This window comes from Schistocerca serialis, chromosome 5, assembly GCF_023864345.2.
Source record: "Schistocerca serialis cubense isolate TAMUIC-IGC-003099 chromosome 5, iqSchSeri2.2, whole genome shotgun sequence".
Taxonomy (NCBI): Eukaryota; Metazoa; Arthropoda; class Insecta; order Orthoptera; family Acrididae; genus Schistocerca; species Schistocerca serialis.
The window spans coordinates 825584064-825605304 of NC_064642.1; the positions used below are offsets into that span (position 1 = coordinate 825584064).

Below are 21241 nucleotides of genomic sequence, written 5' to 3' on the forward strand. Positions count from 1 at the left end.
CGCTGCAGTCGCAAAGCCTGTACCAGACAACAAGGGTGTGGCGCAGTTGTTACATCGGTTACTGCTGCTACAAGGGCTGGTTATCAGGATGTAAGTGAGTTTGAATGTGGAGTTAACAGTCGGCGCACAGGCGGTGGGACACAGCGTCTCCGTTGTAGCGATTTAGTGGCGATTTTCCCGTACGACCATTTCACGAGTGTACTGTCAGTATCAGGAATCCCGTAAAACATCAAATCTCCGTTCTCGCTCCGGCTGGAAAAAGATTCTACAAGAACGGTACCAACGACGACTGAAGAGAATCGTTCAACGTGACAGAAGTGCAACCCTTCCGCAAACTGCTGCAGATTTCAATGCTGGGGCACCAACAAGCGTCAGCGTGCGAACTATTCAACGAAACATCATCGATATGGGCTTTCGGAACCGAAGGCTCAATCGTGTACCCTTGATTACTACACGACACAAAGCTTTACGTCTCGCCTGGGGCCGTCAATACCGACATTGATCTGTTGGTGACTGGAACCATGTTGTCTGCTCGGACAAATCTCGTTTCAAACTGTATCGAGTGCATGGACGTGTACGGATATGGAGACAACTTCATATATCCATGGACCCCGAATATCAACAGAGAACTGTTCAAGCTGGTGGAGGCTCTGTACTCTGTAATGGTGTGGAGCGTGTGATATGGAACCCTTGATACGTCTAGATACGACTCTGACGGGTGACACGTACGTAAGCATCTTGTCTGATCACCTCCATACATTCATGTCCATTGCGCATTCCTACGGACTTGGACAATTCCAGCAGGAGTATACCACACCCCACACGTCCGGAATTGCTACAGAGTGACTCCAGGAACACTATTCTGAGTTTAAACACTACCGCTGGCCACCAAACTCTCCAGACACAAACATTATTGAGCATTTCTGGATGGCTTGCAACCTGCTATTCAGGAGAGATCTCTACTCCCTCGTTCTCTTACAGATTTATGGACAGCCCTGCAGGATTCATGGTGTCTGTTCCCTCCAGCACTACTTCAGACATTAGTCGAATCCACGCCACGTCGTGTTACGACACTTCTGCGTGCTCGCGAGGGCCCTACACTATATTAGGCAGGTGTACCAGTTTCTTAGGCTCTTAACTGTATTTGTATATTTTTCTTCGGGTCGCGTTTTTATCCTTAAGGTTTCCTGTATTGCCTTCTTTGTTGGTGATACTGTTGATCAAACATCCATTTGAACACAAAGTCTGTATTAGCTTACAAACTGTTAAATTCTACCGTTAAAATACAAATATACAAGCAGAAAAGTCAGGTCAGAGTAACGCCACATACATGAGAAACGGATAAGCCACTCATCGTACGCATACACGACAATATTGTAGTTGTCAACGTAAGAAGAACGCCACACACGTCACATATGTCTAAAATGACAGCGCCTCACATTAACAGCTTGACTGGCTGTAGTTTCTTACACTTCCTGCAACACCCTCTTCCTCCCACTGCCGCACAATGCTCCGCCCCAAAAGCAATTGCGATAGGATGCAGACGGGCTACGCATCGCATCCAGATTCATATGTGGCCTCATCTCCATGAAGGCCGACACGCCCTGGTACCCACTACGATGACAGCTCCCTTCACTGGCTTCCCTTCTCCAGCAGGAGACTGCAGCTGGTACTGAACAGGTCGACTTGAGCAGTTCAAAATATAGAATTAAAAGCTACTCTTTGCACCAAAAGTGAGGGAACTGAGTTATCGTTTCGAATCCTGATGACTGCAGAAGAGAGAAGGTAGTGAACATTCGAGTCCTACGCGATTAAGGATCTGCTACTGTCTGTAGTGACGTCACGACGTTGGTGCTACGCACAGTTTGTAATGCGATATTTGTTAAAGAATTTAGACACAATGTCTCTTGCAGGGGAACGGAAAATCAGCCAGAAGCTGGAAACAGTGTGAAACAAGATTCACCCGACCAAATGACTTTCTCCCGTTGCTCCGTAGCCCAGGTTTTTCATGTTACAGGCATCTTTGCTTCACGGACGAGGGGTTTCAGAATTCCGGTGTGCCCCGCAGTCTCTGCTTATCGAGCCCCCTTCGTGTTGTTCTGATGCTGACGGCGATCTGCGAGTGCGAATTAAGTCGTGCAAAGGCTTTCGCTCTGTCGTCACGTGACATTTCGTCACAGTCAGTCCTCTTCGATAACCGTCTGTCACGATCACTCACGTTTTCGTCCGCGTTGTGACTCAGCGGAATACGTTTTCCTGCCTTCCCTACGTGCGGTTAAAGCCTCGATACGTTTTGAAACACCAAATGCTTCGGCTACCTTGGTAGCTGTAACGGTGCACTCGTTAGTTACTTTTGAGATTGGATGTGGTGAGTCGATGTTAGTCAAGAATCCCTTTAAGGCGATAAAGACGCCATTATCAACACCTAATTGAGTTTCAACGAGTCCGTGTAATAGGACTACGAGAAGCTGGATGTTCTTTCTGTGATATTGCATGAAGAATTGGCAGGGATGTAGTCGCTGAACATGATTGCTGGTAACGGATGTTGAGGAGCCACTACCGAGAGGAAGACAATCGTGTTCGGCGAACGGCTCTGGTGCATCGTAAAGTGTCTGGAGCGGCAGTCTGAGCAGCAGTTAGCAGCACAGTGACACAGCTAACTGTTAGAATTCGGTTACCTCAAGGACAGCTGTGAGTCCGTCGCCATGATGTGTGACGTAAGGATTGCCGTCTGTGACTTCAGCGAGAGCTCATTGGCGGGCAGGGTGGAGGTCTGTTGTGTCTCAGTGCCAGTGACGGCCGTGTGGTGGTTAGAATGTGGCCAGTCGAGGGCCTGCACCGACCGTTCTGAGGTGCGGTTTCGTTTAACAGCAGGAGCACTCTCGTGGCTTTCCCACGCACTGTGACTGTAAATTTGCACATCAGTCTGGTGACTCGACCTGTTGTGCTACCACTCATGAATAGCACCCCAGAGAGTGTTTTCAAACAGGATAACGCTCGCCCAAATACCGCTGTTGTAACCCAACATGCTTTACACAGTGTCGAAGTGTCGACATGCTGGCGCGCTCTGCTAGATTAGCAGATCCGTCTGCAATCGAACAGACATGGGACACCATCGGACGAGAACTCCAGCGTCGTCCACAACCGATACAGACTAACCGAGTGCAGCAGGCGTGGGACTCCATCCCGAGAACTGACACCCGGCACCTGTGAAACCCAGAGCATGCACCTTTGCATTCTGGCGGTTACGGCAGTTATTAATGTAGCTGCATTTCACATTTGCAATGACTTATCTTGCGCTTACGTTATTATTACTATTATTATTATGTAGTATTCTGCCTAGTGGCAGGTCCACGTCTTCGTACGGAGAATTTCTGATCCCACTTTCTCTGTCTTCAGCTTCTTCCTTCAGTATGTCGTATCTCCTTCCATCTTTCATGTCGTCCAGATGTTGAATTCTTCTTCTTCCTCGTCCTGCGTTTCCTCTGAGTTTCCCTTCGATATCATCATGTATGAGTCCCTCGTGTCTAAGTACATGTCCAATCCAGTTGGCCTTTCTCTGAAGAATTTTACGCAGAATACTTCTCTTCTCTCCTACTTTTCGCAGTACATCGTCATTTTTTATGCGGACTGTCCACTAGATCTTTTGCATTCTCCTCCACCACCACATTTCAAAGCTCTCTAAGTATTTTTTCTCCTTCTTTCTCATGGTCCATGTCTCTGCTCCATACAGTGCAATGCTCCAAATGTACCACTTTATCAGTTTTCTCCTCAATGTCAAAGTCAACTTGCTGGTCAGCAGAGTCCTCTTCTTGTTGAAGTCAGCTTTGGCCATGGCGCTTCTTGCTCGGTTTTCGTTGGTGCAGTGGGCATCCTTTGTGATAAAACTTCCCAGGTACTTGAACTGATTCACATTTTCCAGTTCCCGAATTTGCAACGTTAATCACATATTACCTCGAAAAATGTATTTCCTAAATTTCATTACTCTAGATTAATTGTTTTTTGGGATTGCAATTTTTTTCCGTCAGTGTATATTTAGCACCTGCGAAGCACTGTCGGTTACTCTAGCGCAGTTACGTAAACGTCTAGTGAACGTCTAGTGGAGTGTTTTGTAGCGAGTTTGAGCGACGCAGTGACGGTCGCCCCCGTTACGCCGAGGTGGGGAGGGCTGCGGCACTCACCAGCAAGAAGGTCTCGCGGGAGATCTTGTAGAACTTGCCGGCGGTGAGGCAGATTGGCCGCTGGAGGCGCGCCATGGCGACGCGCAGCGTGCGCTGGAAGCCGGCGCCGGCGCCGGGCCAGCCGCAGCCGTAGGCCGACGTCTGCAGGCGCTCGCTCTGCGCACGCGACACCTCACATCACGCCCTGTCCACACTGCTCACATCGTGGGGGCAGGGGACACAGGACACCATTAAGACTAACAAGAAACGGTCCAGTCACAGTTGTGGGACCACCACCTGTGTTCGACGTCAACGTGTAATAACTACTCACGAGCGGCAGGTGGCACCACTAGCAATCCAGGCCATAAGGAGCGTATCGAGGGGACGCGGAAAACAGTGCTGTCATTGTCGCAAGGCGGAAACGTAGCAATCCCCACTCCCATCTCCCTTTCCCCGATCTGGAAATTGGTGCCTCTGTGGTGTATAGGAAGGATCACATGACAGGAAATACAATTGCATAGCAGAAGGCATATGGTTCATTTGTAAAAAACTCATTTTGTATGAGTTGGATTTCTCTTGCTCATCATTCTCTGCTGTTTGCGAAGATGCAGGTCTTGTTATGAAGTACACTACTGGCCATTAAAATCGCTACACCATGAAGATAACGAGCTACAGACCCGAAATTTAACCGTCAGGAAGAAGATGCTGTGATATGCAAATGATTAGCTTTTCAGAGCATTCACACAAGGTTGGCGCCGGTGGCGACACCTAAAACGTGCTGACATGAGGAAAGTTTCCAACCGATTTCTCGTACACAAACAGCAGTTGACCGCCATTGCCTGGTGAAACTTTGTTGTGATGCCTCGTGTAAGGAGAAGAAATGCGTACCATCACGTTTCCGACTTTTATCAAAGGACGAATTGTAGCCTATCGCGATTGCGGTTTATCGTATCGCGACATTGCTGCTCGCGTTGGTCGAGATCCAATGACCGTTAGCAGAATATGGAATCGGTGGGTTCAGGAGGATAATACGGAACGCCGTGCTGGATCCCAACGGCCTCGTATCACTAGCAGTCGAGATGACAGGCATCTTAGTCGCACGGCTGAAACGGATCGTGCAGCCACGTCTCGATCCCTGAGTCAACAGATGGGGACGTTTGTAAGAGAACAACCATCTGCACGAACAGTTCGACGACGTTTGCAGCAGCTCGGACTATCAGCTCGGAGACCATGGCTGCGGTTACTCTTGACGCTGCATCACAGACGTCTGCGATCGTGTACGCAGCGACGAATCTGAGTGCACGAATGGCAAAACGTCATTTCTTCGGATGAATCCAGGTTCTGTTTACAGTATCATGATGGTTGCATCCGTGTTTGGCGACATCGCGATGAACGCACATTGGAAGCGTATATTCGTCATCGCCATACTGGCGTATCATCCGGCGTGATGGTATGGGGTGCCATTGGTTACACGTCTCGGTCACCTCTTGTTCGCATTGACGGCACTTTGAACAGTGGTCGTTACATTTCAGATGTGTTACGACCCGTGGCTCTACCCTTAATTCGATCCCTGCGAAACCCTGCATTTCAGCAGGATAATGCACGACCGCATGTTGCAGGTCCTGTACGGGCCTTTCTGGATACAGAAAATGTTCGACTGCTGCCCTGGCCAGCACATTGTCCAGATCTCTCACCAACTGAAAACGTCTCTTCAATGGTGGCCGAGCAACTGGCTCGTCATAATACGCCAGTCACTACTCTTGATGAACTGTGGTGTCGTGTTGAAGCTGCATGGGCAGCTGTACCTGTACACGCCATCCAAGCTCTGTTTGACTCTATGCCCAGGCGTATCAAGGCCGTTATTAGGGCCAGAGGTGGTTGTTCTGGGTACTGATTTCTCAGGATCAATGAACCCAAATTGCGTGAAAATGTAATCACATGTCAGTTCTAGTGTAATGTATTTGTCCAATGAATACCCGTTTATCATGTGCATTTCTTCTTGCTGTAGCAATTTTAATGGCCAGTAGTGTATTTAAATCGGTCGGTTTATTTTATTCCGATCACGTAAGAAATACTGTCACAAAACAGCCGTCACATGTAGTTGCAACACTAAAAATCGTTTGATCGTGGAGCACGCGCCGTCCACCATCCCCTGCCCGTTGGACCGCGCCCAGTGCTGGCCCGCACCACCACACACGCGGCTCGCTTGGGATCCTGCAGAGTGACACACAGCGTGCCACGTGCGGGCTTCCGCTCGGCTTCGCGACTGACAGACTGGATGCCGTCCTAAGCCCCTAACAAAAGTATCCGAGATATTCTTGTCGAAACGTGTTCTTTCTCCATTTCTTTTCCTTTCCAGCCGGAACTGCTGTCGGTCGCCGTCGGGCCAATCTGCAAACAAAGCAGCGTTTATTCTATAAACGCCGGCCGGAGTGACCGTGCGGTTCTAGGCGCTACAGTCTGGAACCGCGAGACCGCTACGGTCGCAGGTTCGAATCCTGCCTCGGGCATGGATGTGTGTGACGTCCTTAGATTAGTTACGTTTAAGTAGTTCTAAGTTCTAGTGGACTGATGACCTCAGCAGTTGAGTCCCATAGTGGTCAGAGCCATTTGAACCATTTTTTATTCGATAAACGTCTGTGGAACACCGATGCATGCAAGAACTCCATCTTTCCAAGGCAAATTGCTGATTGGGGATCGTTATAGAAATGCTATTGAAGTCAATAAATAATTAATATGCAGTCACGTGATCGTGGTGTCGGCGATATAAGGCGAGTGCGACAGCTCACCGCTCCCAGTTGCAGTCAGTCTCTGGAAGCAAGAAATGGCTCTGAGCACTATCCGACTTAACTTCTGAGGTCATCAGTCACCTAGAACTTAGAACTAATTAAACCTAACTAACCTAAGGACATCACACACATCCATGCCCGAGGCAGGATTCGAACCTGCGACCGTAGCGGTCGCTCGGTTCCAGACTGTAGCGCCTAGAACCGTACGGCCACTACGGCCGACCTCTGGAAGCAGAAGAACCGTAAAACGTCGCCAGCAGTCGAGATTCTCAGCTGCTACTCCATCGCAGAATAAGTGTAAGAGTAAATACTCGTTACATGTCGTTGCTACTATTGGTGCATGCAGCAGTTCCCTCTCTTTGTTCAACTCTATGTCATTGTCTGTGGATTCTTATTATTTCTTCTTCTCCTTCATCTTTGTTCAGTGACCTCTGGGGTGTCTGAACCAGCAGCAGCCACCACCATCTCGTCGGGACTTGCAGCGGAATCTGGCTTGTCAGGGCCGGCAACGGCAGCAGCACTTTGGCACCCTGCAGAACACAGAACCAACTTGCTGGAGCAGGACAACAAGCTGCCGTTGTCTGTGTCGCTGACTGATTTAGACACCCAGCAATTTCCCGACTCTCAGAAGAACTGTGCTGTGGGTCAGTACTGGTCTCCGATGTATGCTCTATCCCAGAATATTCCGGTGTTACTGCAAGGTCAGAGTATTGATTTGGTAGATGAAAGGCTGCCGATTCTCCCCAGCCCTCTACTCCTTTTACTTCAACTCATAATTTAACAGCTAGTGATTCAAAGCACTTAAATACTGGTATAGAAGCGTCAGTGGACATTGACTGGCGTGTTGTGTTAGACATTGAAAATGCATCGAGAACTGTTAAAGTGCGGTTTACGAAGCTGGGATGAAATGAACTATGTCGTGCAGAAAATTATATCAACTAACAGATGACCTCTTAGTATTCTCCATCTCCGGACATTTACTGTGCGAGTCTCACACTTTCTGTATCATCATTGTACGACGGCGTGACAATCATGATGAGATCTGGAGATCGAACCATTTATCTGCACACTCCACCGTTACAAATTTGTTTGGTCTAGAGACGGCGCTATCCTTTGTGTTGGGAAGACTGAACCGTGGATTGCCTTGAGTTAAAACTGTGTATAAAGACATCGTGAACTATCTCCATACATATAGTGTGCATGGAGATGATATAGAACAGTACATCAATACGATGTCAAAAGCAGAAGCTAAAGAAACTGCCATCAGTTTGAGAGAAATACATGCTGAATTTACTGCATACAAGAAACAGTTACTCGGGAAATGCTGTAAAAAACGAATCACTTGTTTTTGTTGTTGTTGTTCATGTAATGCAGCCTATGTATCATTGCTGAAATGTAAATGACATGGATATAATCGATAATCTTTGTTGTTTTACTTATTTAACTACCCCGTCATTATATAATGTAAAATGTAGCCATTGTAGCTCACTCAGTAAGATGATTACGCTATAGTGGCTACATATATTATTATTATTGGCGAATTCTCCCCAGATATGGAAGACGCTAAGCAAATAACTCGATCAATTTTTCTTTGAGTTCTTCTTGTTCTTCCAATAGGCTTTCCTTCTTTCCACGCTCATCCGATCACTCTGGTCTGCACTGTTTTTCTTTTGGTTGCTCTGATATAACTTCCCATTCGTCTACTTTGTGTCTGCAGGGGTCTCCTACTCAAATTTCGGCTGATCTTATGTTTGCACTATTTAGGTCCTTTCGAATTTCATCTAGACAAGGTGTGGAATTCTTAATTGAGGTTACTTAATCTATTATTCTCTTCGTCAATCGATTTTCTGGTAGTCGGCTTTTCCTAATATCAGTTTCGATGTTTGAAAACTTTTCTGTTGTTTTCAGTGATTGCAGCCTATAATCGTCTTACGTATGTCTTCCTCCTATAATTTTCGTAATGATCTCCCTTTTTTTTGTTGTTGATAACTTCAAGTTGTTGCTTTCTGGTGAGAGTTAGGTTTTCGCCTCTGTAGGGAATTGCTGGTTTTAGACAGTACTGCATTGTCGAATTTTTGCCCTGTTGGCATTGATCTTTTGTTGTATAGGTTTTGCGTTAATCCTAATCCTTTTTTTAATTTTTTGGAGGCAATGTTGTTGTGAGGTTTTTTTCAGTACCTGTCGGTTCCATAAATTCTCCAAGGTATTTTAAGTATGGAACCCTGTTAATTTTACCATATTTTGTTCTCAAGTTTGTAATTTCTGTTTTAGAACAAAATAATTCAGTTTTCTCAAGTGAAATTTGTAAACCAACATTTTCTGCACGTTCTTTGGGTATTTGCAGCTGGTTGACTGCATTCTGCTCATCCTCTGTTAGTATCGCCACGTCTCCCACAAATGAAAGATATTTTATGTAGAGGTCACTTTTGGCAACGCCCAGTCGGACTGTCTTCCAACTCCCACATTTCTTGAGTTTTTTTCTCAGATTGTTCCATAACTTTGTCCAGAACTACGTTGAACAGAGTGGGAGAGAGTTCATCACCTTGTCTCACACTTGTTGGAATGTCGAAGGGTTCTGAGATCTCCCCCATAAATTTTACTTTAGATTTCGGGCCAATTAGTGATTGTTTTCTGATTTCTCGTGTTTTAGGATCTAATCCCCTCTCTCCTAAAATTTGGAATAATGAGGGCCTGTCTATTGAATCGTATGCTTTTTTGAAATCTACAAATGTGCATACTATAGGTTTTTGTATGTGAGTTCGCATTTTGAGCATGGTTTTGAGGTTGCAAATTTACTCCGGACATGATCTGTTCGGTCTGAATACTGCTTGATATTCTGCTACTTTGGATTCTAATTGCTGTTGTGTTCTATTCACAAGAGAGAAGCTGACAGAATTTTGTAGGTGACCGGTACTAGAGAGATCCGCCTGTAGCTGTTTACATCTGAGTTATCGTCTTTTTTATGTAGTGGATGAATTAGAGCAACGTTCCAGTGATTTGGGATTTTTTGGTTTGACAGATGTTTTGGATTGTTTGAGTAATTTCTTTGAGTGAATTTGGACCTAAATTTTTGAAGAGTTCTGCTACAATTCCGTCCTCCTCTGATGCTTTATTGCTTTTAAGTTTCTTGATGTGTGCATAACTTTCTTCTTGTGTTGGTGGTAATTAACTCTGTGGTAAGATTTCTGGCTGCACTTTCGGGAATCTCTCTTTGGATTCTGGAGAATATAAAAACTGTGGAAAGTATGTGGCTAGTTCTTGACAATTTTTTCAGGACCAATTTACTATCTTTTTTTCGAAAGCAAAGATTTTGTGGTGAGTACCCTTTGATCTGGTATGCGAAACTCTTGTAGAACTCGTGTATTGTATTTTCGAAATTTTCTTCGATTGACTGCAGTTGCTCACTGACATATTTTCGTTTCATTTGTCTTGAAATCTTAGAGTTCTGTTTGTGCATTTCGAAAAATTTCTTCTATGTTTCTCTTGATTTGTTGCAACTGTAATTTTGAAATCCCTTTCTTCTTTCTTCTAGCGCGTTCTCGCATTCTCAATTCAAATGTGTGTGAGTTCCTAAGGGACCAAACTGCTGAGGTCATCGGTCCCTAGACTTACACACTACTTAAACTAACGTAAACTAACTTATGCTAACAACAACACACACACCCATGCCCGAGGGAGGACTCGAACCTCCGGCGGGAGGGGCCGGGCAATCAGTGACTTGGCGCGACTGGACTGTGCGGTTGCTCCCGGCGGAGGTTCGAGTCCTCCCTCGGGCATGGGTGTGTGTGTTTGTCCTTAGGATAATTTAGATTAAGTAGTGTGTAAGCTTAGGGACTGATGACCTTAGCAGTTAAGTCCCATAAGATTTCACACACATTTGAACATTTTGAACATGGCGCGACCATTCCGCGCGGCTCTCGCATTCTTGATTCCACCAAGGGTGTTTTGGTTTTTTGTGAAGAAGGATCAGATCTTTTGCTGTTTTGATGATTTTAGTTTGAAATTTCCTCCTATCTTCTGCCTATTGTTCTTCCCATTTGTCAGTGGTTTTGTAGTCTTCGATTTTGTGTAGATCAAATTTTGGGATCAGCGCTGTTTTTCTTTTGAATTTCCTCTTGGGTGTGAATTTAATTTTTATTCTGGTTAAGTAATGGTCCGAATCGATATTTGCACCTCTGCGCACTTGCACAAGTGAATTTCTTTTTGGTAGTCATATGATACTGCAACATACCCTCCAGGGTAGCCGAGAGCGCAAACGCGCTGCTTCCTGGACTCGGGTAGGGGCACCGGTCCTGGATCAAATTCGCCCGGCGGATTAACAACGAGGGCCGGTGTGCCAGGCAGCCTGGATGTGGTTTTTAGGCGGTTTTACACATCCCACTAGGTGAAAACCGGGCTGGTCCCCACGTCCTGCCTCAGTTACTCTACTCTCAGACATCTGAACACACTGCCACTATTCCATTCATTACACTCCACGCAGACAGTAGGGGTCCACTAATTCCGTCCCGGGGGGGGGGGGGGGTATGAGGGTAGCAACAGGAAGGGCATCCGGCCACCCCTTTCCACTAACCTTGCCAAATCCGTTCCTAACAATGCCGACCCTGCGTCAGCGCGGGACATGGCACCAGTGAAAGACAGAAAGAAAGAAATAATGATATTACAACATGATCAGTCTGAAATTCTCCCAAATGATGGATGGGATATCACCATTTTTCGGTTTTTTGGCATGTTTCCGAAGTGAGGTTGACATAATTTTTTAGTTGTTTTGTTGGCATAATTCAATGAGTCGTGTGCCATTTCTGTTGGTAAATTTGTGTGCTGGATGGTTAGTTTCCCACTGTCTTTTTGTATCGGTGTTCTATGCCAGTTTGTGCATTGAAGTCGCCGAGCAGAATTCTGACATGATCATTTGGAATTTTGGCCATCTCTGGTTCAAGTTCTTCCCAAAATGTTTCTGTTTTTTTTTCAGGCTCTTTTTTATTATCAGAATTTGTTGGTGCATGTATACTAATAAAGGTGTAGTTTTTGTTTGTGTGTTTGATTCTTAGGGTAATTAGTCGATTGTTGATGGGTTTCACATCTGTTACTGGGTCCAGCACCTTTTTGTCTACAATAAAGGCCACTCCAAATAGTATTACTCCTCTGGCAATTTTCTTGTTTGTTCCACTTTTGAAGATTCAGTAATTATTGTAGTCTATCGTTTCTGAATCTGCATAGCCTTTTTTCTTGCAGGGCGAGAATTTGAACGTTGTGCTTCGTGACTTCGGTTGTGCGATCGTGTAATTTTGCTGCTTTAACAAGTGTCTGAATACTGAAAGCGCCCACATTCGTGCTTGTTTCTCGTGGAAGTTTCCGACTGCTCTCTCGTCCAAGCTCCCCGAATCCGGATGCTTGCTTGCCACTTTTGAGCGGGTGGATTGTCCACCTGGGGTAATTTTATCATTACTTGTACGAGTCATGTTTGCTTCTCATCAATTGTCTAGCTTTGCTAGTCGTGCAGAACCAGGGATTGTGAGTTCCTGGAGCATGTTTACAGCCGCACCTCCTGGTGAAGAGACGCCGACCATACCGCTGCTTGTTCCAAGTCAGACACAACATGGATTCTGGTTGTCATTTTCGTCCACGAGTGGTATTGTATTTCCCACCTCCCCGCATTTCCCTACCCGCCACCTGGGGAGCCATCAGACAAGGGTTGACAATCAAATACTTTATTATTATCATTATTATTATTACAAGCGTTCATTTTTTTCTATAAAATCCCGTAGCACACCAAAACCCGACTTAGTCGGTGTTGTGTTGGCTGAAGAGCCAACACCGTGTTACTAGAGGAGGACGAAATGCACGCGTTTTAGCTCACGCAGGCTGGCGTGAGGAGGGAAGAACTATACTGACGTGAGGTCTGGAACATGACAAGGAATTAGAATTCAGAAAGCGGACGTAATTAGCTTGATACTTAATGATGAACGTCGCTCTTGACGGTACATGATTCACATTATTGTCTGTTCAGAAGACATAGTAACTGAATATGGCGCCTTGCTAGGTCGTAGCAAATGACGTAGCTGAAGGCTATGCTAAACTGTCGTCTCTGCAAATGAGAGCGTATGTAGTCAGTGAACCATAGCTAGTAAAGTCGGCTGTACAACTGGAGCGAGTGCTAGGGAGTTTCTCTCTAGACTAGACCTGCCGCGTGGCGGTGCTCGGTCTAGTAAAGTCGGCTGTACAACTGGAGCGAGTGCTAGGGAGTTTCTCTCTAGACTAGACCTGCCGCGTGGCGGTGCTCGGTCTGCAATCACTGATAGTGGCGACACGCGGGTCCGACGTATACTAACGGACCGCGGCCGATTCAAAGGCTACCACCTAGCAAGTGTGGTGTCTGGCAGCGACACCACAGTCGGTATCATGGATGGGCGCGTGAAGCATCAGAACTTTGCTGTCGGTGTCTGGTCCTGTGAAGGGCAAAAAAAAAAAAACCTGAAGAAGAATGGAATACTCCTTCCTGATAATATACGAGCAATTATTGTACGTCCATCCAACTGTGACAAGACTAATGTCCTCATGAGCTTCTAACACACGCAGATGTAGTTTGATTTGAACATGTTTGTATATTTTCAAAAACACTGTTTCAGCCCAAGTATCAGCTATTACAGGAGATACTGCACCGTGTAAAAGGTGTTCCATACACGACATTCAGCGAAAGCGGTGATGTCTCTCCACCTGAAAAAGTAAAGCCGAACATTGTGTTCAATTTGCCGATGTTGCTACGGAAAAAGAATACCAAATGCGAAAATATTTCTGTTTCGGTCGTTATATGGATGCTGGTATATTTTATCTAAGCCACACACATTCCAGAATTCCGAAACAGTTGGTTAGGAATAATTCAAAACTCATTATAGCCTTCAAACAAGACAAGCTGAATTTAAAACACATTTACCAAGCCCATATAGGAACTGACATGTCGTTCAATGATTTTGTAAAGATACGTGCCGATTGCTGGAATAATTCAAACTATCTATTTGTCGTTATTTATAAAACAAGAAAACTGAATGATGGTAGGTACAGCCGAAAATTCAGATTCTGTACATATAGCCCGATAAGAGAGGTGAATATGTTACTATACGCTGCACTATGCACATATTCGCGGGCATGTATAGTTCTCAACCCAGGAGAATGAGCGTACATAGATCGATTCTAAATGGATCCGAAAATTCAAGCTATCGTGCATGAAGTTGGATGTATGTGCAGGCAGCTAAAGACGTATTGACGGACTCTTCTGAGAATGGTCAATACATTAAATGCGTTAGTTAATGAAACCAGTAACAAAGTGCATTTTTCATGACATATGACACCCAGTGGGTGCCTGGATCTCTAGCACATCTAAATTCGCAATACCACATTCACCAGTTTTCGACATAGTCTTCGGATGTATCCCGTATAAACACACTACGGAATCTTGGAATGTTGAATTTTTTTCTAATAGACTTAAGAAGATCAGCATTTGTGAGTGGCAGATCTGGTAGAGCTGCTAATGGTCTTTTTTTTTTTTTTTAAAGTTTATGAACAGACCAAGCCCTTTCCTGTATGGTTCCTAGTCCCTTTCCGATGGCTGTTGCTTCCATCATGGGGTTATGTCTTCTTGCTTCTTCCAGCTATTCTTGGGAGTTTTGTGCGTCCTTGACTTCGAGTAATAGCCGCAGAACTAGCAACTCAACCAACCGCCGAGAGAGCGAAGAGGGCTGGGATGAGGAATGGATGAAAACCACCTTATGTCTTGGGTATTGGTAGAACTCGAAGTGCTTTGACCGATCCTCTTCTTCTTCTTCTTCTTCTTCTTCTTCCAACACCCTGCTTCAGAGCACTTTAAGCTGCGTACATCGCTGTCAGGACACAGTGTCTTAAACACCCATCATTCCTCCCCATCGTTGTCTTCTTCTTCTTATTATTCTTCGTTTTCTCTCCTCTTCTTCTTCAGTGCAATACGTGCAGCATTCATAACTCGCTTGAAATTCATCACTCCTAAACACAAATACTGCAGTGCGTTGACCTGTACGAACATCCTTTTTTCTGCGTATCGCCTTAGTCTTATCAGCTCAAATACTATCTGCAAAACGAGGACTCTGGAGATCTTTATTTGCAGCGTATGCAACGTCGTGTTCCACACACTCTTCGTCGAGCCGATTAACCCCCTTATCACCTCGTGTCAAGTATTTCTGAAGCTTTGTTCCAGTTCTACAGTAGTTATATCCCGTAATGTGTAAATCCACTGGTAGTTTGTCTAGAATACCACCAAATCCTCTAATACATCTCCTAGCACACGCGTTATGCTACTGTGCTGGTTGTGCTCTACGCAACCCGTTATATAGCAAAACAGCAGCGTCAATACAGCTGTTTTGTGCTGCAGGAAAAACAAGCCGTTTAACTAGTGATCTATTTGCCCGACGTCTTATGACGCTCCCCATGGGAAACACATCCGGTTCAGAACGCTTCTCCATTTGCTCGGTTAGAAGGAACCTGCAATTTCTTCGCCTTTAGTGTCCTTCAAGATGTAAGTTCTAGGATTCGTTCTTTGCACTTTGGAAACAGTAAATGTGTTTGTTGACCAGTTTGGTAGGTATGATTTCTCAAACACCGTCTTATGTTATGAGAGAAGTTCCAAATCACATACATTAAATTTCTGTTTACATGGAGCCAGCATTTTAATGCTATAGTACACCGTATCCATGAGTCCACTATCACTAGGATATCTGCCAATTTGTATGAGCCGCTGTCATTAAAACTCATCCACATTTGACCTTTCATTGTTCTGTTCAGACGTTCCACGATACTAGCCTTCAGGTGCGTGAATGTCGAGTAGTGATGAATTCCGTACCTCTGTATCACAGTCTTGAAGTACCTATTGTAAAAATCTCCACCGTGATCGGTTTGGAGGTTGCCCAGGTATCGATTCGTTCCTGTCTGCGGCAAACGGTCAGACACATCCGTGACATTTCTCCCCGTTTTGTTTTAACAGTTAATGCCCAGGCGTCAATAGCCATTAAAATAATTTTAATCCATTATTCTCATGTGAATATTCCCTCGTATCTACAACATCAGCCTGCCATAAATCATCCAAACCTTTAATCATAAGATGCCTAAGGGTGTATGTTTTGCGTGCTGGTTTGTGCAGTTCACGAATTACTGTCTCCATACTTCTTCGATGATACCTCTCTCTCTAAGTTGAGAGATTACTAAAACAACCTCATTCGAATGAGCTGTATTACCTGCAGTAGCTGATACCATGAGCAAATGTAGTCGATCTATTAGCTCTTTGGTGTCGTCATAATATATATATGCGGGATTCAATTGTGTACAGCTTTACGCTCATTGTCAATACCACCACCACTGCTGCTGTTGTTCTTGTTTTCAACATCAAGTATTGGTTTTACATTTCTTGTAGCTCAGAATTTTTGTGAACTTATGAAAATCAGTCAAGTGCAGTATTTAATTGTACATTTCCCCATCATTAACTGAATAATGTAAGAGTTTTTTCATGGGTCTTAGGAAAATAAGATTCATTAAGCAAGGTGCCCGTCACCAACTTGTATTGTGTTATTAGTTACATTTGTATTCTGCGTACCCAGCATGTACGGCCTTTCCCTGATGGCGACGAATGTTCTATTTATCTCACCAGGAGCGTGACGGATAATGAATTCATCTATGCAAAATTGTTAAGGCTTTCGTGGCCACTTGTTGACAAACTGCCTATTGGCTTCTGTCTCGGGTTCTTCGGCCGACGTTCATCTAATGATTTTTCTGACGTTTCGCCAGCCACTCGTGCTGGCGAAACGTCAGAAAAATCATTAGATGAACGTCGGCCGAAGAACCCGAGACAGAAGCCAATAGGCAGTTTGTCAATTCATCTATGGCAACACCATCGTTATCGTGTGGTTTTGTTTTTGCTGAGAGCTGCCTGAGAGATTCAGTAATCAGCTTAAAGGTCTCTCTCAGTGTTTGATGTCTATCTATATGACCCATCCTCAGTAACCGTAATTTCTCTTGAACAGTTTTCCGCGCCTGAATGACTTTCTTTTTCGTTTACGTCTCGGTTTATACTAATCAGACGTCTCAGCAGCATGAGGCTTTATATATCCGCTCGTCCCCCTCATTTTATGTGCCCGGTCTCCCTTCTCAACAGCAAGGTCTTGCACATCCATTTTCCCCTCAAAAGCTTCGACCTTCTCAGTTAAGTCGTTACTTTCTTACCGATTTCATTAACTAACTCATTTAATGTATTGATAATTCTCAGAAGAGTTTCTTGTATGCAGTAAATTCAGCACGTATTTCTTCAAATGGTTCAAATGGCTCTGAGCACTATGGGACTTAACATCTGAGGTCATCAGTCCCCTAGAACTTAGAAGTACTTAAACCTAACAACAGCGCACACATCCATGCCCAAGGCAAGATTCTAACCTGCGACCGTATTCTCTCAAACTGCATTCTTCTTTTGACACCGTATTGATGAACTATTCTACATCATCTGTATGCACACTATATGTATGGAGATAGTTCACGATGTCTTTATGCACAGTTTGAATTCAAGGCAATCCGCAGTTCAGTCTTCCCAGAACAAAGGATAGCGCCGTCTCTAGACCAAACAGGTTTGCAACGGTGGAGTGTGCAGATAAATGGATCGTTCTCCAGATGCCACCACGAGTGTCACGCCGTCGTACAACGATGTTACAGAAAGTGTGAGACTCGCACAGTAAATGTCCGGAGATGGAGAATACTAAAAAATGTTCAAATGTGTGCGGAATCTTATGGGACTTGACTGCTTAGGTCCCTAAGCTTACACACTACTTAACCTAAATTATCCTAAGGACAAACACACACACCCATGCCCGATGGAGGACTCGAACCTCCCCCGGGACCAGCCGCACAGTGTATGACTGCAGCACCCAAGACCGCTCGGCTGAACCCGCACGGCTGGAGAATACTAAGACGTCATCTGTTAGTAGATGTAATTTTCTGAGCGACTTTGTTCATCCCAGTGTCTAACACAACACGCCAGTCGATGTCCATTTATGCTTCTGTGCCGCCAATATTTAAGCGTTTTGAACCACTAGCTGTTAAATAATAAGTTGCAGTATATCACTGCTGGGGTGGTGGGCGGTAGGGGTGGAAGTCGGGGTGGAGGGGAATCGGCAGCCTCTTACTCTGTCCTTGCTGTTATACCGGAATGTTCTGGGATGGTGCAAACGTCTGAGACCAGTAGTGACCCGCACCGTGTAGTGTAGAGCCCCCAGCACAGTTCTTCTGAGAGTCGGGGACTTGCTGGGTGTCTAAATCAATGAGTGCGACACACAACAGTAGCTCGTTGTCTTCCTCCAGCAAGTGGGGTATGTGCGCTACAGGAGCCCACAGTGCTGCTACTGCTGCTGATTCCGACAGGTCAGAGTTCGCTGCAAGTCCCGGCGAGGCAATGGTGCTGCTGCTGGTCCAGACACTGCAGAGGTCACTGAACAAAGAAGACGGAGAAGAAGAAATGTAGGGTTGAATGAAGAAAGGGAACTGCTAGATGCAGTAATAGTAGCAATGACATATAATGAGTACTTACTTTTACACTTCTTCTGCGATGGAGAGGCAGATGAGGATCTCGAGGGCTGGCGATGCTTCATGGTTCTTCTTCTTCCAGAGACCGACTGCGCCTGGGTGTGGTGAGCTATCGTGCTCGCCTTACATCCCCTACATCACGATTGCGTGAATGCAAATTAAGTATTTATGAACTTCAACAGTATTTCTGGAACGGTTCGCAATAAATTTGCCTTGGAAGGATGGAGTTCTCGCGTGCGTCGGTATTCCACAGGCGTTTGCTTTGTTTGCGTTTCGGTCTGGCTGTGACTGACGGCACGTGCAGGCCCAAGATGACATGAGGAGAAACTTAGAAACAGCACGCGATTCGATAGGAATTTTCTCGATGTATTTGTCTGAATATTGGCATGATATCCGGTCTGTGAGTCACGGGCCCGAGCGGACACCTGTACGCGGCGCATGGCCTGTCGCTTTGCAGAACCCCGAGCGATCTGCGTATGTGGTGGCGTGAGCCAGCATTGGGCACGGTCCACTGGACAGGGTGACGGTGCGTGCTTCATGATTGAACGATTTTTAATGTTGTAATTACGTGTGATGGGAGTTTCGTGACTGTATTCCCTACGCAATGGGAATAAAAAAGTGTTCGATGTAATTACTTCCCTGCAAGACCTGCATCTCGCCAAATAGCAGAGAATGATGAACAAGAGAAATCCAACCTCTGCAGACTGAATTTTTTTATAAATAAACAATATGCCCTCTGCTATGTAATTGAATTTCCTGTCATGAGATTGTTCCTCTCCACCACACAGCTGCCAATTTCCAGGTAGGGGTGGGGGAGAGTGGAGGGGTGGGTTGGTTGGTTTACCAGAGAGGGAGGGATTAAGTAACTGATTAATTAAGCAGTCAATGAAATTGATAAGAGTGAGGGGGCTATTGGAATAACATAGGCCTGAAAGTATACCTGTATCAGCGAGAGGGAGGGGGGAGGGTTTGTAGGTTTCTTGAGGTGTTGGGAAGAGGGGTGGGGGGGAGGGGGACGCATTGGGGAACCATAGGTTAAGGACTGTCAGTCGAAAGGAACGATTATCCCAGGTTGTCGCAACCTGTCAATCAAAGAGAACGACAGGCTCTTGCCCCTGAGTGGATACTTGCCCCTCATGTAGGCAACCCGCACTAACAAACCGCTCTCACGCTCTCTTTGTCTCATTACTGCCGTTGGTGTGTACGGCCATGCAACAATCGACAGAAGAGTCCAGGCCGGAGGAGGGAGCGTTGTTGGCTGGGTAATGCTCCTGTGGCAATGCGTGGGTGATCTTGTCATTTTGGAAGGCACAACGATCAAGAATGCATCCATCCCTTGGGGACCATGTCCATCTCTACTCGCAGTTTGTTTTTCCTCGGCACGATGGCAACTTCTCACACAGCTTGGAGTGTACGTGCGTGGTTTGAGGAGCACGACGATGAGTTTACTATATTTCGCTGGCCGCCAGACCCCCTGAATCAAAACCCACTTGAGAATCTGTGGGACCACATCGACTGGGCTTTTGTCGCCACGGATGCTCACCCCAGCCGGCCGCAGCCTTAGGAGTCAGTGCGGCTCTGCATCCCTATAGCTGCCTTCTAGAACTTCAACGACGCAGATAGTGCATGTCTGCGCTGCAAAAGCTGGTTATTTAGTTTTTTTTTTACAGGTACTAACATTAATGTGACTGGACCGTGTGGCAACAAACAACTTGAAATCAAATTACAGATTAATTATAATATGTACGTACCTTAGAAAGTAAGGTACACATATCATCACACACTAAGACCATTGTGAAATAAGTATGACACATTGTCAAAAGACAGTACACCTGTGTTTCCTGCAGTTCAGCTGCTTTTGGGTAACAGGTGCATCACATGTAAAAGTGAAACTGCTCAACAACTGGTAATTAGGACATTACGAATCTTCTGGGGAAAACGTCTAAAGATTTTTCTGAGGAGTAACTCTGAATTTCACAAAGATAACTGTGAAATTCTAGAGGTAAATGGACCCAATGCAACTTGGCGTATAGAAAAGGTGCGAGTGGTTTGCATGTGGGTGTTGCTGATCGCTAAGGAAGGCCGTCGGTATCGATGCAGACGGTAGTGTCCGGGCAATCTCGGGAGAGATTAGCAGTTATCGCGCAGTGAAGGCCGCGCACATTGCCCGGCAGAGGTGTGTCTCAACAGGCAGTGCTCATTACCACGTCTCACATCCGTCTGCGGTATCAGAAATTCTGCTGACGCTAGGTCCCGTCGCCGTTTTCACCGACGTACAAGGGAGCCAACACTGTCTATGACGTCTCCGGACTTACTTGAGCGTTTGTCCTTGGCAGGTAACAAGTACCTAAGCTGCATCATTATGGACGAAGAGACATGATTTCTTCATGACTCACTGGCAAGGGAGAGAGCATCTGCGGAATGGAGACACATCGTGTCGCCTCTGCAAAAGAAATGCTAAGTTGCGCCGTCAGCAGCGGGGGTCACGACCACCGTTTTCTTCGGCTGTGAACAACTTTGTACACAGAGTTTATGTCAAAGGGCACAACCATTGATGTCGATTTGTAATTTGCAACGACATCGCTGGACTGCATCTTAAAGAACAAGACACGTGGAAGAGTAACCAATTGTTTTTCAGCACAACACGGTGCTACAACACAAGTTTTGTTGCGTTTTCAGTGGGAGGTTTGGAGGCATACGCCATAC

General features: G+C 45.6%; 1 protein-coding gene across 1 annotated transcript in view; it reads right to left on the reverse strand.

The window, feature by feature from the left end:
* Positions 1-21241, reverse strand: part of LOC126482249 (putative odorant receptor 92a) — a 171153-nt gene that overhangs the window by 518 nt on the left and 149394 nt on the right. The window contains exon 8 of the mRNA XM_050106229.1: positions 4182-4337. Coding sequence (XP_049962186.1) covers positions 4182-4337 — 156 coding nt within the window. The remainder of the gene's footprint in view (positions 1-4181; positions 4338-21241) is intronic.